This window comes from Aspergillus terreus, genomic scaffold, assembly GCF_000149615.1.
Source record: "Aspergillus terreus NIH2624 scaffold_11 genomic scaffold, whole genome shotgun sequence".
NCBI classification, from domain to species: domain Eukaryota; kingdom Fungi; phylum Ascomycota; class Eurotiomycetes; order Eurotiales; family Aspergillaceae; genus Aspergillus; species Aspergillus terreus.
In genome coordinates, this window is record NT_165934.1 from 215,286 (window position 1) to 238,181 (window position 22,896).

Here is a 22,896-nt window from a genome sequence, read left to right on the forward strand (position 1 = left end):
ATCTATCATGAACAAAAACTAACAGAAAGAGAGGATGAACAAGAGATGTCTATAGAACCGGCGAATCCACCCGCATCACCAACTGCGAGACCGCCTGCACCATCTCCTCCAAAAGACCCTCAGCCAGTGCCTTCCACGATTCGACCGTAACAATCTCGATGCCCAGCATATCGCCCCGCGGGAAGGCCTGCACCTTGATCTCGCGCAACGGCTCAAAGTGTGGGTACACCGTCTGCATGCGACTGCTTGCCCCCAAGAACGACAGATCCTCGACGTGCTCGACGTCCTGATGAACTACCGTGTCGAACCAGTCCACCGACGCCGGCCAGTCGGTGCACTGAGCGACGATCTCCTTCAGCCCCATGCCCTCAAACCGTGCACTGGCCAGATGCTGTCGCTGCACTGCCAGCAGTAGATCCCGCGCCGTCCACCCGGGCTGGAAAGCCACGCGGACCGGCACATACTGCCAGCAAGGACCGACCACGGAGTCAGCATTGGGGAGGTCAGTATTGCGGCCGCTGACTACCTCGCCGAAGACTACATCTTCTATCGAGAGGCGGCGTGCTAGGCACAGCGCCCAGGCTGCAGTTGGCAGCGTGGCGATGGTGATATCGCGGGGGCGCGTGGCGATGCTCACTTCTTTAAACACGGCGAAGTGCTTGGTTGGATCCGAGGGAGTATCCGGCTGGAGCTTGGTCATGGAGGAACCTTGGAGCAGATCGCGCCAGTAGGGGATACTAGCTGGAATGTTCTCGCGGAGGGTGTGTGCCACAAAAGACGAGAAGGGCAGGCCCATTGGGACGGTACGGTCTTCGTAGAGCGCGGACAGCTGCTTTAGTAGGATCGGAAGGCAGATCTCGTCGTATTGGGCGTGCGAGATACGCAGGATTAGGCTGCTGCAGCCATCGACGTGTTGGACAAAGAAGAACTTGCAGAAGGGCGACCCCAGACGCATCGTAGACTGCACATCGACGCCACAGACCTTTCGGCTGAACTCTTCCAGGTCAGTGTCGACCTCGTATTGAACTATCGGACAAGGATGGTCCTCAATGACAACGCCATAGGACGTATTCGCGTGCTGCACGAACACAGTGCGAAGGATCTCATTGCGGGTCACGAGCTCACGACAGCTATCGAAGAGCTTCTGGCGGTCCACTGCCACGTCCATGTAAAAGATCTCGTAGCGGACGGAGTAGCGTGGCAGCTGCACGGTACCCTGTACGGCGATCTCTTGCAGTGGACGACTGGGATAGACGTCGGTTATTTTCCACGTAGGCTCAGCCAGGGCGGGCCGAATGGCATTCTCGATGAAGGCTTGCACGTCTGAGACGTCGAGTGTGCTGAAGGGCTCGTATAAGGCAGCTGCCACAGGGGCAGTCTGCATTTCCTCCGCATGCTCAGCCATGTCGAACAGCTGGCGGTGATCGAACACGGTCGTGACCGTGAGCTTGAGTCCGTCCATCCGCGCCTCCGAGACCAGCTTCATGGCGCGGATGGAATCTCCGCCCAGGTCGAAGAAGTCATCGCTGAGGACAATCTCGTCTGCCTGAATATCAAGCACCTGTGCCCAGGCATGCTGCAATTTCTTCTGCTTCGGAGTTGCTGGGACTAGACTTTTGTCGTGCGGTTCCTTGCGGCTACGAGCGCCTGCAATACTAGCGATCTGCTCGTCCTTGCGACGTATGATGATTATCTTGCCTTCAGCTGTGTATTTGGCCAGCTGGCTGGTTGAATACACCGGGATATTGCTTTCCAGCCAGCTGGGCGTGGAGACCGGTACATTGTTCGGTGGAGAGGACCACTCTCGCTGGATCAGCAGCTCCCCTACTGCTCCAGACGGCACAAGCCGCTCATGGTCACTTGGATCAACAATCCAGGTCGCTGTGGCATCTGCGTATGTTTCATCTGCAGGCAGACTGGCTGGACCGACGGGGGCCAACTGTTGCTGCTCGGCCAGCAGGTCCGACTCCTTGGTAGCCTCGAAGAGATCCTGGACAGTCTGCGTCGGATTCACCAAAATGCACTGGAAAATGCGATCAAAGTGCCGAAGAGCGCGTTCCAGATGCGGTACGTCGACCGTCTTGGAGTCAAAACTGGCCATGATGAGGAACCCGTTGGGATCGACGGTGAAGACCAGCATCAGCGAGTAAGAGTTGAACTTGAGGGCCTCGCGAGCAGCCTCTGACTCGCTAGTCGGCATGAAGCCGGTAGCAGGATCCCTCGTGAGGTCAACCTTCTGCTCCTCGTCCACAGTCGGGTGGATGACGATGCCAGTGCGCAGCTCGCATGCCTCCCGTGCATCCGAGTTGAGCCGCCGAATATGCTGCAGACCAGTGTGCTCGTGGAGGATCCTGTGGACCATCTGTTCATGGATCTGCTCTAGGTATTCAGCTGCAGTCGCGGACGGATCGATGCGCAGGCGCACGGGGATTGTGGTTATCATTGGGCCTTCGATGCCCTCGACCTCCGCAACAGGGGCATTTCGGCCGGTCAGTGTCTCGCCAAACACCACGTCAGACGTAGCAGTGTACTGCGACGCCAACAACGCCCATGCACCGCGGATAGCCGTGGCGATGCTGGTGGTCGAGCGTGAGCCTGTCTGGGGTAGCCGGACGTAGTGCTCTAGGAGAGAATCGGCGCGCGCCTGATACCCCTTGTAAGGAATGACGGGGAACTGAAGCGCGGTGGCGCCCGCCAGTTGTTCGCTCCAGTAGGCCTCGTTTGCAGCGCGGTCGTTCTGACTGAGCCACTTGATGAAGCTCTTGAAAGGGGATGGGCTTGTGATGGGCTCATTGCGATAGGCACGGTTGACCCGGTCAATGACTAGCGGCATGGACCAGCCGTCGTAAAGCGCATGGTGGATGCTCAGCACGATGTGGTATTTACCTGTGGTTTGGTCATGGACCCAGGCAAGGCGAGCCAGGTCTGTGCCCAAACCCATGATGTTCTGCGTGTCCTTTGCAAGATACTCGCTAAGACTGTGGCTCTCCGTCCAGGGAGTGTTTGTCTTCATCACCACCTGCACGAGGCCTCGACGGGGAACCTGCACGATACGGGTTCGCAGGATGGCACAGTCCTTTGTGACAGTATCAAAGGCCGCGCGCAGTTTCTGCGCAGTTCCGAGGTTTGGTAGCTCGACAACACGCTGTGCAGTGTAGGCATCGGCCACCTTGGCCGACAGCGCCATAAGTGCTTCCTGCAAAGGTGTGCAGGGATACACATCTTCAATGGCAGCTGGGTCCAGAACACACAGAGCAGCACACTCCACACGGGCCACGTCGGCTTCCCACCCTTCTGGGAGCAAAGAGAAGGGCGGGATAACTTGGGAGTCATCGCTGCGGATCTCGGTCATTGTCTCTGCGAGCTTGGCCAGAGTTGGGCAGCGGAAGATGTCTGTGACACGCAATGAGAAGCCTTTCTCTCGCGCAGCAGCCACAAGCTTCATAGCCTTGAGGGAGTCACCACCAAGACTGAAGAACTGGTCCTGCAGTCCAATATCCACGCCCTCGCCGAAAAGCTGGGCCCAGAGCGCGTGGAGCGTCTTCTCCTTGTCCGTGCGAGGAGGCTGCTTCTCGACGTTGGCTACCTTCAGCTCCGCCAGGCGACGACGGGTCAGACCGTTTCCAAGAGCGCGAAGCTGCTTTCGATCAGTTTTGAGCGACACCAGGAGCGGCATCTGGTCGAGCGGAATATATGCTGCGGGGATCATGTAGCGTGGCAAGTCGTCCCCAATGGCTTTGTCCATCCCAGCGATAATCTTCTGATACTCCTTTGAGAAGGACGTTATCTCGCAGGATGTACCTGTCTTTTCGCTTTTCTGCTCCGCGACGAAGACAACGAGGATAGCATCACTCTTCCTCCCGCCGGGGGCAATGACCTCTGCCGCGACGCTGGCTCCGGCCGGCAGGTGATTGCGGATGTGGTGCTCTACCTCCCCCAGCTCAACACGCTGCCCTCGCAATTTAACTTGCTGATCAGCCCGTCCGATGAAGACGACAGCGCCGGAGCCATCAGGGTCATATCGGACAAGATCTCCAGTTTTGTAGAGTCTGCCTTTACGGCCCGAAGACTGGCCATCACCGGCGACGAGCCAGGCTGGATCCTCGATGAAGACGGCCTTCGTCTTCTCCAGCTCATTCAGATACCCATCTCCGACAATGGGACCCTCGACAAGCAACTCTCCCACAACACCAACAGGCACCAGCCGATCATGATCCGCCGGGTCGACTACCCAGCTGCAGCCACCCACGCCCAAGCCGATACTCGTATAGAGCCGGTCCAGGGGGACGTTGTTGTTGATGGTGCATCCGACGGTACACTCGGACGGGCCGTACGCAATGACAATCTTGGTCTTCCGGCCCCAGTCCGCAGCATCACTGGCAGTGATAGCCTCGCCGCCCAGTCCCAGGACCTCCAGCTGCGGCATGATATCTGCATCCAGCACGCGGGCCACGGAGGGTGTCATATGCGCCATGTTGACGTTCATGCTGCGGATCGCACCGCTGAGGTCGTTCACGCGGCTGTCCTCGGAAGGCACGCAGATGCAGCCGGACTTGACCAGGGTACAAAGCATGCAATCGACACTGACGTCGAATGCGTACGAAGGAAAGTCCAGCACGCGGGAGTGCTCGTTGTAGCCGACCGCAGCGGCACGAGGCACAGCACCACTAGTGTAGTTTGAGTGTGAGATGACGACTCCCTTCGGCTTGCCGGTGCTCCCCGACGTGAACTGGATATAGCAGGTGGATGACATGGGGACGGTAGGGAGGGAGCAAGTAGGCGATAAGGGAGCGTCGTCCTCCTGAGCCAGCGCAGGGCCAACAATGATCTGCTTGCCACCAGGAACGATAGTCTGGCCAAGTGCTGTCTGTGCGACGGACGTGATGATGACTTCGGCACCAACCTCTGCTGCAATCGTCTTGAGCCGCCCTTCGGGCTGACTAGGATCCATCAGGACCAGGGCGCCTCCGGCCTTCAAAACAGCCAGCACGCCGACAATCGTCCACATCGACTTTTCAAAGCAGAGTGGGACCGGCTTCCCAATGGGCAATCCTAGCTCCATGAGACGGTAGGCCAGGCGGGTTGAGCGACGCTCCAGCTGATCGTATGTCATCTCGCCGTCCCAAGAGACCACCGCTGGCCGATGAGGCTGGCGGTGCGCGTTCTCGGAGATCATGTCGTGGATACACCGGTTAATGGTGGGTGGTAATTTCCGGTTCCATTTCCAGATATGGGCTAGCTCACGCTGCCCAATGCGCACAGCATCACCGACTGTTTGGTCCAAGGATGTGAGGGAGGTGAGGATATCCGCAAAGATGTCGGGCAAGGCGGGGCCGACTGGTTGTGTGGCTGAGGGAGAACGAGGGATTTGGCGAAGATAGATATGGCTTTTGGACCGCTTGATTTCGAGCTCGAAGGTCCACTATGCAAGGTACCAATATCGTTAATTCTCGATTGCATCCATTGGTCTTATGGCTGTTGGTACTTACATCGGCTGATGGTGCAGCGTTAAGGAAGAACATTGTACCCCCGTCACTATCTGACGTCTTGCGCAAGACCCGTATTCCCTCCAGTGCTGTGTATAACAAATCTGTCTCTGGCTTGATCACATCGGAAAGCGCTCCACCTTGTGTTTCTGCCGTGGATGTATTCTGCAAAGTGGATGTAGCCCATGAAAACCCGCCATCATCGCTCTGTACACTTCCGCGATACAGAAGCAGCACCCATGTCAGAACTAGCAGCTCCTCAACCTCGATTGGTGATCTCATTGAGGAGGGTAGTGCAAGAGGCTCGGACCATTCGTTATGCAGGCCATCAACCTCAGGGATTGTCACCCCCTGGGTGACGTCTGCAGGAATATACTCGCCCATGCCGGCTGTAGATCGAACGGGGTAGCATAGAATGGGACAACAGAAACCTCGGGCCCAGTCGACGAAGCAAATATATCACCAGATAGCATAGACAAAAATTCGACTGGCCTTCGGCTGAGTCCTCCGAATCGGACGTTGGTCACGGAGGGGTCTACGACTAAGCCTGCGAGATTCACTAAATATATTCAACCAGCAGATCTTCGTCCCGCTTGACATTATTATCAGGTGATCAATCATATCAATCAACTGGAGATGGGCTTTGTCTGTGCCGGCATCCACCGAGAGGGGAGCATTCGGCGTATGAAGGATTACTGCTGAGTACGACAACTCTAGCATTTCTTGCCCGTGTCTGCAAAGGCAATTGCAGGCTCCATTCAGATGTATGTTCCTGCTGGGTCCACACAGTGTTTCTGTACTGACGATACGGGTAAGAAATGCATACCAAACGATACCATACAACATTCCTCCACCCCCTCCATGCCATCTTCCTCCACTAACCCAGACGAGGAAGAAGGACTCTTGGCTGCTTTACTACGTTCGCTTAGCAAAGGCCCAGCCGGTGATGGGGACGAAAGGAGAAAAGAAATTCTTCGGATCAGATAACACCCCGAGTCCACTGTGGCTTGCTGCCTGTCTCACTCTGGGTTCTCTCCGACGTCGGCTCCAGCAGCTTTTCCTTCTTCCGTGGAAGTTGTTCGTAAAGCAGTCCGAATTGACAAAACACTGGCCCGGACGTCGGCTAGCTCTAGGCATTGTCCTTGATGGGACCGACTCAGAGAACTATTAGCACATCAGTGTGGCTCCTAGTGGATCTGCAGCGGACTAGAAACTGCAAAGAACATTAATCATGTGTCGTGGAGGGTGACCTTGTTCCTTAGCTTGCTCTGCTCCGTGACTTTTGTTGCTCTCCTCTGTCTGTTTCTCTGACTGCATTCGCAGAGGACATTCAACCATGGCCGCAGCATCACAGGCGTCTGCGGACGCGGCGGCAAAGGACAAGCCCAGTGTGAGTATTCTCAGCCCAGCTCAAATGGTATGGTGTGCTAAAGCCCCATAGGTGATGCGACGGTTCACAACTTTTCTGCGCTTGCTGGTTTATGGCGACCCCAGCAGGTCCGACTTGATATTACTTTGCATCGGTGTTATTTCCTCCATCGCATCCGGTGTGCCATTCCCCATCATGAGCATTGTCTTCGGTCAGCTAGTCGACGACATGAACTCATCCACCTGCAACGCCGACAGCTCCAACGGCAACATGTACCAGGATCAGATCAATAAGAAAGTATTGCTGATCGTGTACATCGGCATTGCGTATCTGGTGCTGATCTACATCTACGTGGTATCCTGGAACCTGACTGGCGAAAGACTGGCCCAGCGCCTGCGCGAGAAGTACTTCCAAGCGCTGCTTCGACAAGATGCAGCCTTCTTCGATAACCTCCCCGCTGGTGAGGCCTCCTCGCGCATCACCGGCGACATCACAACCGTGCAGCAGGGCACGTCCGAGAAAGTCGGGATCGTGATGAACAGTGTGGCCTTCTTTGTCACCGCCTATATCGTTGCTTTCATCAAAGACGCCCGACTGGCGGGCATGCTGGTCTCTCTGACCCCGGCCTACCTGATCATGTCGCTGGTGGGCGGCTACTTTGTGCAAAAGTTCTTCGGTCTGGCGCTGGAGAGCGTGTCGAAAGCATCATCGGTCGCATTGGAAGCTTTCTCAAATACTACGGTGGTACATGCCTTTGGGGCTAATGCCCGTCTGGAAGCCAAGTTTATTGAGATATTGACGCCTGGTCGAATCGCTGGCATCCGGAAGGGTATTGCAACTGCCGCCCAGGCTGGTCTCCTATATTTTATCGCCTTCTCGGCCAATGCACTCGCCTTCTGGCAGGGTTCGGCCAAGATTGCGAATGCGGTCGAGTCTGGTGATGGCGACATGACAGTCGGAGCTACATACACTGTCATATTCATTCTTGTTGATGGTGAGCCGAATGGTCCCAAACAATAGGCACAGCTAACAAGGGTACAGCCTCCCTTATTCTAAGCACGGTGGCCCCTTTCCTACAGAGCTTTTCTGCGGCCACAGTAGCTTTCACTAAGCTGGAGTCTGATATCGAACGGCACGCTACTATCGACGGTACTGCTGACGTCGGCCACGAGCTCACCCAAGTCTCCGGCCATGTCGAGTTCCGCAACGTCTCGTTCAGCTTCCCCTCTCGCCCCGACAAGCCGGTCTTGCAAAACCTCTCTCTGCAGTGTCCACCGGGGCAGCAAACCGCCATCGTCGGGCTCTCTGGTAGCGGCAAGTCGACAGTGGCGGGACTCACAACGCGGTTCTACGACCCAGACGAAGGCAGTGTGCTGCTCGATGGTCATGACCTCAAGGACCTCAATGTGAGGTCGCTCCGCAGCAACATCAGCCTGGTACAGCAGGAACCCTGCTTGCTGGATCGGTCGATCCTGGAGAACATCGCGCTAGGTCTGGTGAACTCGTCCGCTCACGCTCACCTACGCGAGATTCTCAGCGGCACGGCAATGGCGGAGATTGCGGCCGCTGTGCGTGAGGGCAAAGACATGGTGCAGGCGTCATTAGTGTACGGCGACCACGGACGCGAGGTCGTCGAGCTAGTGGAAAATGCAGCACTGTTAGCTGATGCCAATGGGTTCATCGAGAGGCTGAAAGAGGGATTCGGCACGATGGTGGGATCGAGTGGGAACCTGATCAGTGGAGGCCAGAAGCAGCGGATTTCTCTCGCTCGGGCTCTTGTAAAGGACCCTCGGATTCTCATCCTCGACGAAGCTACGGCGTCGTTGGATTCCGCGACGGAGATGCGCATTCAGCAGGCGCTGGAGAACGTGGCTGTTGGCCGCACGCTCATCACCATCGCTCATCGGCTGTCGACGATCAAGAATGCCGACAACATCATCGTCATGCGCCAGGGTAAGCTGGTCGAGCAGGGCACGCATTCCGAACTCATTGCGGCCAATGGTGCCTACGCCGAGCTCGTCCGTCTACAGAATCTCAATGTCAATGCCGAGGCAGAGCCCGATATGCCTTCAACGGCTAGTTCTTCGTCCGACGACAGACAGATCGAACTGGAGAAGTCTCCCATTGCTGCCAAGCTCTCTGCTGTAGACGAAGTCCCTGCGGAGCACGACAGCCATACTCCCGCAGAAGACGAAAAGGCCAAAAAGAAGAAGAAAAAGTCCAAAGATACTGACGCCTTTGCTGTCGATTCACAACGTCCGCTCGGCTCTACATTCAAGTCGCTCGGGTCCATGTTCCGGCCCTACCTATTCACCCTGTTCATCGCCATCATTGCAGCAGTCGTCATCGGCGGCACATACTGCGGTTCGGCCGTCATCTTCGGCAACGTCGTGGGAAAGTTGAGCGGCTGCGAGAAGCCAGACGAGATTCGGCACGCAGGCCACTTCTTCGGACTCATGTTCTTCGTGCTGGCGATCATCGAGTTCTTCGCCAACTTCATTGGTTGGTCGCTCTTTGGCTGGATGGCCGAGAAGGTCATCTACAAAGTGCGCGTGCTGTCGCTGCGGGCTATTCTCGAACAAGACCTGCAGTGGCATGAATCCAACGAGCGGAACCCGTCGATGCTTCTGTCGTTAATCACAAAGGATAGCAATGCTCTCGCCGGTCTGACAGGTTCCGTCGTCTGCACTATCCTCTCCATCCTGGTCAACCTGTTCGCGGCCATCATCATGACGCACATCATCGCCTGGCGCATAGCCATCGTCTGTCTCGCGGTGGTTCCTCTCCTCCTGATCGCCGGCTGGATGCGGGTCACCTCGCTGGCCAGTTTCGAGGAGCGTCACCTGGCAGCCTTCGCCAAGTCCGTTGGAATCACCGTGGAAGCCGTCAACTCTATCAAGACCGTCATGTCGCTCTCTCTCGAGCACGAGGTGCTGGGCACATACCGGCGGTCTCTGCGCGGGCCCATGCGCGAGACGACCAAGCAAAGTGCCTGGGCAAACCTATGGCTCGCCATCGGCTACGGCCTCAGCAACTTCCTCTACGGCCTGGCGTACTGGTGGGGCGCCAAAAACATCATCGCCGGCCGCTACTCGCAGACGCAGTTTTTCATCGTGCAGCTAGCGTTGCTCGTCAGCTCGCAGCTCTGGGGGCAGATGTTTGCGCTTGCGCCTGATGTCTCACGCGCCGTCCAGGCCACGCGTCGCCTCCTGAACCTGCTTGATCTCGGCTCGACGAAGAATCTCTCCGCGCCGATCCGCGCCCAGCACGACGTCGAGGCTACAGCGCCCTCGAGCGAAAAGCCAGCGCTTGACTCCCGGCCGGGTATCAGCGTGTCTTTCAAAAACGTCAAGTTCTCCTACCCAGCGCGTCCCGACACGCAAGTTCTCCACGGGCTGGACCTACATATCCGCCCGGGGCAGTTCGCCGCGCTCGTCGGGCCCAGCGGTGCCGGCAAGTCCACGATCATCTCTCTGGTGGAGCGGTTGTACGCGCCTGATTCCGGCACCGTTGAGGTAGACGGGCGCGACATTTCCCGCGGGGACATCCGTTTTCGTGAGGACATCGCGTACGTGCCGCAGCAGAGCGTCATGTTCGAGGGCACGGTGCGGTTCAACCTCGGACTCGGGGCGCGGCCGGGCCATGCGGCCACGCAGGAGGAGATGGAGGAAGCGTGCAAGCTGGCTAACATCCACGATGTCATTATGCAGCTTCCTGAGGGGTATGACACGCCGTGTGGACCGAATGGGGACCGGCTGTCCGGCGGGCAGAAGCAGCGGCTGGCTATTGCGCGGGCGCTCATCCGCAAGCCGAAGCTGCTTCTCCTGGATGAGTCGACCAGTGCGCTGGATGCCGAGTCAGAGCGGTTGCTGCAGGATGGGCTGGAAAAGGCGACGAAGAACATGACGGTTATTGCGATTGCGCATCGGTTGTATACGATTTGCAAGGCGGATGTGATTTTCCTCATCGAGGAGGGGAGGTGTGTCGAGCAAGGGACGCATGCGGAGTTGATTGATCGGAGTGAGAGCTACCGGGTTAATGCGTTGAACCAGGCGGTTGATGGGTGATATTTGTTATATTTCTTGTCTAATAGACTAGACACGGGTGTTCCTACCTAGGAGATGGCGTTGGTATTACTATTGCATGCATTGAATAGAGGTCATAATATTGCACCATTCTATACCAGCTTCATATCCCAAGCATAAGACCATGAAATGAAACCCTATCTACAGTCAAGAAACGAAAAATCACCTACGCAGTGGGCTCTCCCAGCCGCATCCACTTCCAACAAACTACCACCGTCAGCATCGCAATTTAACCATCAGACGAGGACACTCACTGTTATACCCCAAATCATCATTGAAGAACATATTCCGGACCTCGTCCCCAGACGACAGCCCCGTGGCAGGAAAGTATCCCACAGCCGTGGCACCCAGCGCCAGCGCCATCATGGGTGCCACCTCCATGAGGGACAAAAACTTCGGTTCCGTCTGATACATCTCCTGCATCATCTTCTGATGGATGTTGACCGCTGCATAGTGGCCCTGGTGCATCGCGGCCCCGCCGCGCTTAATGCCCGTCCATTTTGCCAGATCTCCAGCCGCATAGTGGTACTGCGCGTTTGGGATGTTGCCGGCAAACTCGACCGTTGGCGTGATGCGGATGTAGCCCTCGTCATCGACAGACGCAGCAGGGAGATATGACGACGTCGGTGAGAACCGCGACACGGCGTTGATGACATGACCGGCTGTGAGTTCGCGGCCGTCGGATAGTTTGAGGGTATACGTCGTGACAGTCTCGGACTTTCTTGTGATGGTATCCTGGACGCGAGCGCCCATGACCAGTTCGATCTTCGACTCCTGGAGCAGCTCGAGTGTCTTTGCGCTGAATTCGTCGGGGAGGGCCTCGGAAGAGAGCAGCTTGTTGCGGGAGTGCACAAGGGTGACTTTGGTCTGTGGACGGAGCAATTTGATCTCGGCGGCGATTTCGATTCCCACGGCGCCTGCGTCTTCTTAGCACATAGATCTCTCGTACGGCCTATTAAGCAGAGGAAGGACGAGACGTACCTCCACCGATAACAACCACCCCCTGTGTGGCGTTCTCAATGGCCGTCACAGACTCCCGCGTCTCTGCGAGATATTCCTCCCGGGTGACTGACTTTGGCGCGCTGGGCCATTCGCGCTTCAACCCCGACGCCGCAACCATGTAGTCATACTTCACCTGCGAGACCTTGTCTTGCTGGCTGCCAGTACCGCGGACCGTAGCTACCTTCGTTTCGCAGTCGACGGATTCGACACGGCCTTGCATCCAGTTGACATCCGGCGACTGCAGAGCCGGAATGTCTTCGTATTTCTTCCAGAAGGAGCTGGCGTATTCCTGGGAGGCAACGGCGAGAGGCACCCCGATCAGGTGGACTGGCTTGTTAGTTCCCTTGACTGGAGTCACGCATACTTCCGGAAGACATACAGTATCCATCGCGCTCGTCGACAATGGTGATGTGAACGGGCACCTTCTTCCCTGGGCCATTATCGGCTTCGTCCAGGTTGAACCGGCACTTGCGTCCGTGGCAGAGATCAAGCAGGTTCAGGGTCGCTGCAAGACCGGCATACGAGCCGCCCACGACGAGCACCTTGAAGGGCGGTCTTTCTTCCAGACTAGGCATGCTTGTTTCAACGGATGTAGCTATCGACTGAGTGAGGGAAGGCAGATAATCGCAGGTTTCAAGGGGAATGAAGGAGAGGGCACGAGGGGCAGCACACTCGGAAGCAGCGCATCCTGGTCCGCGCTATCAATCAGTACTCCACCTGTCAATAGTTTGGTACGGAGTAGATTGCCTAGAAGTAGAGTAATAATTCAAAGCGGGACCGGCGGGTTTGGCCTTTACGTAAAGTGCGTGGAACTAGGAAGTGGGCTTTAAGTTATCTGATCCGTAAGATTGGGGCTTGGCTGTATCGATGTCGTGTATGGGGAGGAGGAAGAGGAGATTGGAGTCCTCGGACACGTCTCTCTCACATCACTCAATTCCTCAGTACACATCATGGGATTCGTCGTTCTACCTGCTACACTCTCCGACATCCGCTCCGTCTACGATGTCTGGTTCGCCGCGTTCAGGGGCCAGGTCATCTTGGACCTGATATACCCGGGTACCAACCTCGACGACGAAGCCTTCCGCAAGCTGCATGCCGACGGCACCCTAGAATACTGGAAAGGCCTTACGATGGAATACACCTTCAAATGTGTCGACACAGAGACCGGAAAGATTGTCGGCATGGCAACCTGGCAGGTCTACTGGCGCGAACGGACGGCCGAGGAGCGTGTGAAGCCGTGGATTGGATGGTTAGAAGGCCAGCAACGGGAGCGTGCAGAGACGTTCCTGGGACAGCTGTGGGAGAAGAGGGAGAAGTATATCGGGGAAAAGAGACATGTTTGTACGTGCATCTTTGTTCGAAATATCGTTCGTGACAGCTTGCTGACGAGTGTAGACTGCCATACGGTTGCCGTTCACCCCGATTACCAAGGCCGGGGAGTTGGAAAGAAACTGATGCAATGGGGGTTGGATATCGCCGAGCAGCTCAAGGTGCCGATTTATCTGGAGTCGACGCACGAGGGCCGGTCACTGTACGAGCGACTGGGATTTGCGACGCTACAGGAGGGAGTGGTCTTCAAGCCGGAAGTAACACAGTTGAAGGAGGATATTGAGGCGCCGCTGATGGTGAGAATGCCGGCTGCGGCAGGAGGGATGACATTTGAGCAGTGGATGGATGGGGGGTATTCGCGACTGTAGCGAGATTGATGCGTTATGATATGATATAGACAATAGAGTGTTCATCCCAATGAGCCCGCGCTCCCAGTACATCGGCCATTCCTGGAATCTATCCCTCCCGACTACAATAAAACACCATCCACGGCACTATGAATACCTGCAGGTCTTGGTCTGACCTTGACGATACCATACTGTATTCGACCCTGTAACTGACGGAAATGTTTCTTCTGTAAGATACATCGGACATAAGGTAGAGTGGATTGACCTTTAGCCGAGCTTGGCCAACGCCCTATGGAGAATTATTGAGGGATTTATTCTCTGCAAAACAGTAGTCACCAGCCGATAGCCCAGAGCACATGAAAGGAGGGTAGTATCTTACAGGAAGACCGCATCCGTATAGACTAGTCTCTCCGCGAACTGAACTCACCCAGGCTGCAGACACCAGCAGATGATTCTCCATGGCAGCATTTTCCGCCAGCGACGGTGCCTATTCAGCCATGTATTCGGAAGGGCTGGTGTTGATGAAGCTAGGTGTATTCTATACATGCTGCACACATCCACGATAGGCAGTATCCGTGACATCCCACAACTACGTAAGTGGTGTCCACCAAGTAGATTATCAGATTGATAAAATTCTGCCGACAACCTCGCTGGACCGGAATCTCGCATTGCCAAGGGCCAGTGGTCCATGGCGTTGTAGGTGGATCGATGGTCCGATGTGACACAGGGCTCGGCTAACAGGAAATTATGTGGCCCCATGAATCAGAGGTGAAAATTACGCAGGAATCACGGCGGGATTGGATGGTTGTCTCTTTGTTTAATAAGTAAATGAGACACAGAAATCCTTTGCCAAGGGGCGTGGGTCTTGGTGTCTTGGACGTGTTGGGTCTGGCTGAGAACTTCCGCTGACCGGAGGATTCTGGCGGTAGATTATCTTGGTGCGTTATCAGATGAGATTCAGCATTTAGTTCTATTATCAATCTCGGGTAGAGCACCAGGTAGAAGGCAAGGAGTGCGGATATGGAGCTGTCGACGAGACTGCCTCGGACATACCGGAGGAGCATACCCACTGAGGAAGGCAAACCCTGACGGTTTATTCCGACAATAGGGTCGATCTTATCTGATCTCAGCGAACGCCCCACGGATTATCAGATGGCCGAGATTCGGCTAGTCCGGAGTATACGAAGTTCTTGACACACAGGTCGGAAGACCAGGCCATTCAGTAGAATCCAACACCACGAGATTAGCAGACTTTTCCTCGTCGAGATGATCCCAATTAGAGATTCTGATCAATATGGATCTCACCGACTCCGACATCGGGTAGTTGACACCAGCTCCTGTAGAAGTATACAAGTAGCTTATACTTGTGGCGACTCCAACAACCAGACCTTCTCTACGTAAATGCAGTAGAAAGCATAACATTCCAATGCGTTTCCTGGCCATTGCATCTCTCCTATTCGGCCTCTGTGCCGCCGAGTACGACACCTGGCCGTACCAGACCTTCAAGTCCAGTTCCCTCGAACCCCCCAACCTCAAAACCACCAAGTCCGGTCCAACCAGCCCTGGCTATCTCTTCTTCGACCAGTCATGGTCCGCTCACCAGTACGGCGTGTTTATCATGTCCGATGACAACGAGCTCGTCTGGCAGAGCCCCCGCGGCGACCTCCACGACTTCCGCATGCAGACGCTCGACGGCAAACCCGTGTTGACGTTCTGGAACGGACTGGGTGTTCCTGAACCCTTTGGCTGGGGCTACGGCCTTATCCAAATCCTGGACCAGAACTACGAAAGCATCTACAATGTGACCGTCACCGATGACAACTACCAGGCGCTGGGCTCCATCAACAGCACCGGCTTCTACTCGTGGCTCGACATGCACGAAGGCACCATCACTGCTGACGGCACCATGCTAGCCACCGGGTACAACGTCACCCGTGCGGATCTCAGCGCCGTCGGTGGCCCCAGGAACGGCTGGGTTGCCGATTCGCTCTTCTACGAGATTGACATCAAGACCAACGAGATCCTCTACCGCTAGAGTGCCCTAGACCACATAGACGAGATCACCCTGGAGGCTGTGCAGGAGTTCTATCCCATCAAGGACTGGAGGAAGAACTATAGCGCACCCTACGGATACTTCCATATCAACTCGGTCGACAAGTTCGCCGACGGCTCATACCTGATCTCATCTCGTTACTACTCCTCTCTGTTCCGCATCGCCACGGACGGCTCCGTCGACTGGACTCTCCAGGTTCATCTCCTTCTCCACCTTACCATACCCGTACTAATTCATTGCCCAGGGCAAAAACGGCGGCGACTTCACCCTTGCCCCCAATCTCCACTTCACGTACCAGCACGATGCGCGCATCCAGCGCGAAGCCAACGACCACATTCTAATCAGCATCTTCGACAACGACAACTCCGACGTGCACAACGGCACGCACCACACAGAGGGTCTCTACCTCGACGTGAACACGCGCAGTCGGGAAGTCCGCGCCGTACGCCAGCTCGCCGACCCCAACGACGAGATCTACTCCACCTCCCAGGGCAACCTGCAGCACCTGCCCAACGGCCACAGCATCATGGGCTACGGCTCGAACCCAAAGATCAAGGAGTACAGCGCCAACGGCACCTGCGTGCTGACCGCGCAGTTCGGGCCCGATGATGTTGTTTCCTCATACCGCGGGTATCGCTTCCCGTGGGTGGGTACGCCGGGTACTCCTCCGGATGTGGTTGCTTGTCTTGATCGGGTTCAAAATCAGACGAATGTGTATATGAGCTGGAATGGGGCGACGGAGCATCGGGTGTGGAAGGTGTTTGGTGGTGCGCATCGTGATGCCCTGAGACCTGTTGCTGAGGCGCGGAAGACGGGCTTCGAGACGCTGGCTGTGGCTAAAGGGGCGTTGGAGTTTGTGCAGGTTGAGGCGCAGGGTATGGGTATCAGTCCTGGTGTTTCCAGGGTTGTGTCTGTGGAGAGGCAGTGTTAGTTCGAGGGGTTTCTGGGGAGAACATCCATGTACTTATAATATTGCCTTCTGTGGGTTGATGCTGTCTATATAGAATGGAGAATGGGTGTTGTAGCATACTACGAAGCGATATATTTCCACATGCAGGTTGTATTAAGTAGCCCTATGCTTACTGTTCCTCATACTTAGGTCTCTGGCTGTCATCGGTGTTGTGGAACCAAGGGGCCAACGGAAGCCTTGTGTCTTTCAACACGAGAAGAGTCATAAGTAGAACACATGAGAATTCACGATAAAGCACAATAAAAGCTATCTCAGTGTGAATTACATGAAATAGGTATGAGAAAAGTCAAAAAACCCTTCTCTTATAAGTCGGGCTGAAATATATAACCACTCATCCACCACCCACGAATCGACACAGCACAAAAGCTTTCTTTTACCCACAAAGCCAAAAACTCGACCCCATTCCCAATAGTCCCTTAGAAGGCAGGATTGGCGTTTTTCAGGAGCTGCTCAAAGTATGCCTGCACGACGTTAGTCACCCTCCCCTCCGTAATCAACTTCCAATACACAGAGAACTCACCTGGAACCAAGTTCCAGCCTCAGGAGCAGGTTGGAGCGCATCACTATATCCGCAGTGCGCATCATACCGCGCAGAACTGGAGTCAGAGGTACCATCGCTCTCGCCGCCCGGCTTAACCCAGACAAACGCGTCCACCAGCGAGTTGCCAGTGTTGGTGGTAGGCCGGACACCGAAACCAGTTCCGATGACATTGCACCAGTCACCCCAAGCGTTTTGCTTAGTGGGCTGCACACCGTTGCGACCTGCGCCCGTTAGAACCATTGTCCGACCAACTGGGGACACAATACGCACCAGTATCAACAATAAAGTGGGCATCCCAGCCTTGATCCTTCAGAAGGGGTGCAATTGCGTTGATGTAGCGGTTCTCATCGCAGTTGGCATCGCCGGACGTGTACGACGGGCAGGTGCTTATGCTGAAGGCATTGTAGTTGGCGACGTTGGTCGCGAGGCCGCGCAGCGCGGCGGGAGCGCCGGCGTCCTTGTATACTCCGGCGAAGAGTTGGGCGGCAGGGCCGATGTTGGCGGGCCATCCAAGCCAGCCCGCGTGTCCTGTGAATGTGAGCAAGAAGTAGGCAGGATACTAGGTGGTATGCATACCGGCATCGATATACATGGCGACATTGGGCAAGTTCAGCTGGATGAGCGCATAATTGACACACTCCAGATAGGCGCTCTGGGCGTTGGCGCATTTGGCCACGTTCAGGTTGGTGACCAGATTGGCCAAGCTGTCGGGTTCTGGCGGAGGTGAGTATGGACAATGAATGAACAATCATAGCAACAAACGTACCGATGACGAGAATGGTGTGGACATCGGGGTAGTTCAGCAACTGGGCCCGGATGGCATCAATGTATTTCTTGTAGTTAGCAACACCGCCGTTCGCAATTGAGTACTCGCCATTGCTAGCCAGAGCAGCGCAGTCACGGTCGGGGAGATCGTAGACAACGAATTGGGCAGCGATGGGTGGGTTGGCACCGGCAGCATTCTTGGCCTTGATGTCTGCCAGGTAGGTGCCCATGGTAGGCACTTTGGCGGCAGTGTCCCTGTTGTGGTCAGATAGAAAAGAGAGACGTCAGTGGAGGTTACGTACAGCCAGGTGAACGACGGGACTTTGGCTGCCGCGCTGGCCGCTGGCAAGAGCGAGCTAGCGAGGGAGGGCATGGCCAGGGTGTGCACCTCTGAGGAATAGTAAGGGTTGGCATAGAGTTGATATCCGCTGAAGGGATTGCCAGACGGCGCAGAGGTGATGGTGGTGGAGGAGCCGGAGGTCGTGGTGGTTCCGGTTGACTTTGTCGTAGTGGTAGAGCCTGTAGAGGAGCTCTTCGATGTCGTGGAAGTTGTCGTAGTGGTAACCCTGGTAGTCGTGGTTAGGGTAGTCGAAGTGGTCGCAGTCCCAGGAAGGCATTGCGCATAGTCTATACGGTCAGGAGTCGGTTGAGCCATGAAGGGTCATGGACCATACAAGGATTCTGCGTGCTACACGCAGCGCCAGCGACACAATTTGTTGGGCCTGTCCACCCAATGCCACCGCCTGCATCCAGTCAGCATTGGTGTATACTTGTTAGAATGATTCAGCGTACATTGACCCCAAAGGGTTTGCTGGGCCTGCACAGCAGGGAGTAGAAGAGCAAGCGCAAGGGAAGAAACCCGTCCCATTGTTGATGACTGTTGTGTTTCTGAATGGCATACCAATGCTAGATCCACGAGGTTTATATATGTTTCTCACTACGAATGCGGAGAATACGGCCGAGCTGCCGGCATCGTGTACAGAAGGTAACATGTCGCAGGAACAAGAGGCCGTGAAGAATGCAGTTTAGCTCAAGCCACATCTCGTTGCAAAGTACCGTGCCTGGAAGGTTCCGTGTCTCCCAGGGACACATCTCAACACCGACTATATTACACGGACCTTGATCCGACGAAACCCTATTCAACCATCCACTCAGTTGGCCAAGTGATATTGACCAAAAGAGCAGTGGCTTGACGTGTGACACGCCTCTTTGTATTTAGCGGCCGCTGATTCGCACCAGACGAAACCCTTATTTTATCCGGCAGTTAGCATGCCCCGGTGGCGTTCATGCAATCCCACGGAGGCTGTCAGGGGAAATAGCAATAACATTGCCCGAGAACCACCCAGAATTGTCAGGGAGGACACATAGGGGCCGATGAGTTGCAAAATCCATGTGAGAATCGTTGTATCGATCGTCCAAGAGCATCGGCCGTCTATGACGATCCCATGGCTCATTCATTCATATCCAATCGGTAACTGTTGCAGCGAGCGTGGCAAGAGCTTAATTAATCTAATTTCCCCGCCTCCGCATCGGCATCTGTTTCTTCAGGGTTCCATCCTGAGCCGTGGCTGTTCTCGTCACGGCTGATTGAGTCCGGCATGCGGTTTGACGGGCCGTCCAGCCATAATCCAGATAGGACAAGGGGAGACGATTATACGATCCAGTGTCTTGACTGAATACCCAATACCCACAAGAGAATTACAAAAACAAATCTTCAAGAGAGTCTGGCGATAATGTCGAGACTAGTTGCAGCTTGTCGACTGGTACATTTAGAAAGTGGCGGATAATCAAAAAGGCCCTACTAATATAGCCTGAATTACAAGATCTCCCGGCACGCAGACTAGGTAGATTATAGGACGTTCCGTCCTCGACCCAGTGAGAGAGTCCCAGTAAGGAGACAATGTACAGAGGCCGCAGCTAATCATCCATATACGGTTTGTGAATGTTCGGAATCTGTCCCTAGAGATATGAAGACTGTTCATCGCTACTATGTCCCCTTCGTATATGTTACAAGCAAGTCAGACTGATAACCACCAATTGGACTTACAAGTGCTCGATTCTGTGTTATTCTGTTTGTTTCCATCGATTCCCTGCCCATAAATCACAGGTTCACCACTACACCCAGATCAAACGTGAGATTTGACTTAGGATTGATTGGTGTCGGCCACTCGTAGCAGGAGAGTATGCTTTCGCCAGGAGCAGAAATAGCTAATCAAGTGTCATACAGCTGCTGTCTGGGTCGGCACCACGGGCTCTTGTAAGCCCCATTCACCGTTCCCGATCCGCTGGCCGCAGTACTTGACCAGAATTCCCACTGTAGCAGGTCCAATGATCGTATTCAGCAGAATTGCCCAGACACCGGTGATGAGGCCCTCCTCGCTGACGTAGGATGTCTCGTTGTATCCAATCTCAATGATCAACAGTCCAATTTCACCCCGCGCTACCATGGCAGCACCCAGCAACAATGCAGAGAGCCAGATAGTCCGGTGGTCTTTCCGTTTATCCTCGACGTCCTGGGCTGTAGGGTGCTCCTCGCGGGCCTCGCTCTTCTCCCCACGGTGTGAGTGTTTTTTCCCAAATAGCGAAGAAACTGGACTCCAAGTCCACAGCGGCAGCCATATACCGACGATGAACTGGTCTGAGTTAGTGGTGAATGCAATTGGGAAACACGATCGGAACAAGAATACCTTGGCGAAGCCCATAAGCAGCGTGAATACGATACCTCTCCATATTCTTTTACCCGTCCAGAGCTGCACGAATGGGATGGCGAATCCGATACTCGCGAAGAACAACGGCTCCATCAGATACTTCTGCACGTCCATAAGGTACCGTTCGAAGGTATGGACGAATGTAGGGCTCTTGTCCGCGAACCGTTCACCTTCCTCGCGGCTCATGACGACGAATGGACCCTCTGGATGCTTGCTGGGTATGTAGGTTAGGAATGTTCCTGCCAAGAAAGCACCAAAGAGAACCGAGGTCCCAGTGTATGCAGCAATCGTAATGAATGCAGACAAGGACAAAGTCATCAGAATGATGTTGGAAATGTGGTCGTATCGCGCAAAGTGGTGCTCGATGAAGCGTCGGAAGATCGGGGCGAAGAGATATTTCGTCACAACTGGAGTGACAATCGCCATGCCAATGGAGGCCACGATAGGACGTCCAATGAGCCAGCCCAGGTTCACGTCCTGACCTCCTTCGATTTGACCCAGGTTCCCGATGACGCTGCGCCTAATTAGTTGTCTGGTGGAAACGGTGTGGTTTTGGGTGTACAAACCTTGCCATGACGAGGCCGACTACATCGTCAATCACGGCGGCACTGACCAGCACAGAGCCTACCCGTGTTTGTGCGAGATCTACGGTACTGGAAGCGGAAGAAATGACAGCGAAGGTTGTACCTAAGATGCATTGTATTAGCTAAACGACAGAGCGGAAATATCTAACAGTCTGAACGAGCTCTTACCTAGAGACGTTGCCGACAGGGCTGCGCCGATGATAAACGTTTCGACGGCACCTAGGCGGTCAGTGTGATGAACATCCATGGACAGGTCCAGACATACCATATCCGAATCCAAGATAAAGAAGCAGATAGGAGAGGCCAATGGGCATGCAAACTCCTGTCGCGGCGCCGAGCATGCTAAGCATCAAGTTGGCCTTGAGAAGATCGATCCGAGCGCTAAGGCCGCCTAACCACAATGAATATCATTCCAGGGCCGTCTTATTATCGTATCAACATACCTTCGAAGATGATCAAGATCAAACCAACATAGCCCAAAGATAGGAAAGTCTTCTGCCAATCCGCCTCCAGAATATCGGCGAGCGGTTTCCCATATATTATGCCAACCGCAATGTGGCCGATAATTCCGGCGCGGATGATCTTGGCTGACGCCCATTCAGCCAAGGAGAGAATGAAGAAGAAGGAGATGATGATTAGGATTTCCACAACTGTCGATATGATATCAGTAAAGAGGTCATTCGCGGAATGGCTTGGCTGGCGGCATACTTCCTGGCTCGTGGTATGGTAAAAAGCTACCCGCCATGACACGTCAATTGTATGCTTTAAGCTCTAGGAAATCGGATATGAAGAATTGACAGACGACAGAACAGAGGTGATTCTTTTGCACCCGCCGTAAGAATCTGCTGGAATGCCGAGCACAATCCACCCTTGGCAGTCTAGGCAGTCTCCCTTGGCATAGCGGGTATCTGACGTCCGCCTAGACATCCTGCGTGGTGGGCTTCAGGTCCGCCGCCAAGAGGGCGGCGATGATCAACACTGAAGGCACATTGTTCTCAATATCGATTCTCGCAGAAGAGCTACCTAACACACATGATACTGGGTCTCAATGGTCACCGGGCGTAAAATGGCTGCTCGGAAACAGTCATTCGGTGTCAGATATATTCGAGATGGTGAGCAGCGCTCCATGGGTTCGTTCCTGCCAAGTACGAAGATGAAACTTCTGCTATATTGAAAAGGAAGAACGAAGCAAAACATGATATGACTGAAGGCAGGCACGTGTCTTCGATAAGCATGCTAGGCTGTCGTTTCTGTCCTCTATGGAGACAGCTTGATGGTTCGAGCATCATGATCAGGAGCCATGGTTAAACGATTCTGAAGAAACAAAAAAGGCCCAAGATTGCCGTAATACGTCTATAGGAACCACTTCCATCTTGACGGCTCTTTCTGGACAGAGGGCCGTTAGGTACAGCCCCTATCGTACTTCAATAGTGTTTCAGATCTCGCAGAAGTTTATCAATTGATCGGCGTCAGTCTATCATAGAATGTCAAGTTTACATCCGACAACATCATCAAAGGCCTTCATACTATCACTTGAATTGGCTTACACGTTGGTATAGCTTCCCATCGGTGATGTTGGTATCTTCCACGCCCGGAACCGAGCGGACAGCAGTTGTATGATTCATGATGGGCAATTCTCAGCAGTCAAAGCATGCCA

General features: G+C 54.7%; 7 protein-coding genes across 7 annotated transcripts; 3 read left to right on the forward strand and 4 right to left on the reverse strand.

The window, feature by feature from the left end:
• Positions 1-49: 49 nt before the first annotated feature.
• Positions 50-5,870, reverse strand: ATEG_07488 (uncharacterized protein; the record flags this gene model as incomplete). The annotated part of the gene is made up of 2 exons (XM_001216109.1): positions 50-5,422; positions 5,490-5,870. The coding sequence occupies 2 exons, from the start codon at positions 5,868-5,870 to the stop codon at positions 50-52; spliced, it is 5,754 nt and encodes a 1,917-aa protein (XP_001216109.1).
• Positions 5,871-6,822: 952 nt separating this feature from the next.
• ATEG_07489 (ABC transporter ATP-binding protein) lies at positions 6,823-10,922 on the forward strand (the record flags this gene model as incomplete). Its single annotated transcript, XM_001216110.1, has 3 exons — positions 6,823-6,876; positions 6,928-7,849; positions 7,897-10,922. 3 exons carry the CDS (start codon positions 6,823-6,825, stop codon positions 10,920-10,922), a joined length of 4,002 nt encoding a protein of 1,333 aa, XP_001216110.1.
• Positions 10,923-11,106: 184 nt separating this feature from the next.
• On the reverse strand, positions 11,107-12,517 carry ATEG_07490 (uncharacterized protein; the record flags this gene model as incomplete). Its single annotated transcript, XM_001216111.1, has 4 exons — positions 11,107-11,147; positions 11,195-11,857; positions 11,922-12,290; positions 12,322-12,517. The coding sequence occupies 4 exons, from the start codon at positions 12,515-12,517 to the stop codon at positions 11,107-11,109; spliced, it is 1,269 nt and encodes a 422-aa protein (XP_001216111.1).
• A 375-nt stretch (positions 12,518-12,892) lies between these two features.
• ATEG_07491 (GNAT family N-acetyltransferase) lies at positions 12,893-13,639 on the forward strand (the record flags this gene model as incomplete). The annotated part of the gene is made up of 2 exons (XM_001216112.1): positions 12,893-13,283; positions 13,338-13,639. The coding sequence occupies 2 exons, from the start codon at positions 12,893-12,895 to the stop codon at positions 13,637-13,639; spliced, it is 693 nt and encodes a 230-aa protein (XP_001216112.1).
• Positions 13,640-14,912: 1,273 nt separating this feature from the next.
• On the forward strand, positions 14,913-16,602 carry ATEG_07492 (arylsulfotransferase family protein; the record flags this gene model as incomplete). Its single annotated transcript, XM_001216113.1, has 4 exons — positions 14,913-14,938; positions 15,026-15,573; positions 15,664-15,866; positions 15,916-16,602. 4 exons carry the CDS (start codon positions 14,913-14,915, stop codon positions 16,600-16,602), a joined length of 1,464 nt encoding a protein of 487 aa, XP_001216113.1.
• A 455-nt stretch (positions 16,603-17,057) lies between these two features.
• cbhC (putative cellobiohydrolase) lies at positions 17,058-18,815 on the reverse strand (the record flags this gene model as incomplete). Its single annotated transcript, XM_001216114.1, has 8 exons — positions 17,058-17,102; positions 17,162-17,403; positions 17,453-17,710; positions 17,759-17,896; positions 17,949-18,202; positions 18,250-18,574; positions 18,622-18,690; positions 18,740-18,815. 8 exons carry the CDS (start codon positions 18,813-18,815, stop codon positions 17,058-17,060), a joined length of 1,407 nt encoding a protein of 468 aa, XP_001216114.1.
• A 1,351-nt stretch (positions 18,816-20,166) lies between these two features.
• On the reverse strand, positions 20,167-21,984 carry ATEG_07494 (cation:proton antiporter; the record flags this gene model as incomplete). The annotated part of the gene is made up of 6 exons (XM_001216115.1): positions 20,167-21,169; positions 21,222-21,342; positions 21,408-21,458; positions 21,505-21,630; positions 21,683-21,889; positions 21,948-21,984. The coding sequence occupies 6 exons, from the start codon at positions 21,982-21,984 to the stop codon at positions 20,167-20,169; spliced, it is 1,545 nt and encodes a 514-aa protein (XP_001216115.1).
• Positions 21,985-22,896: the final 912 nt, after the last annotated feature.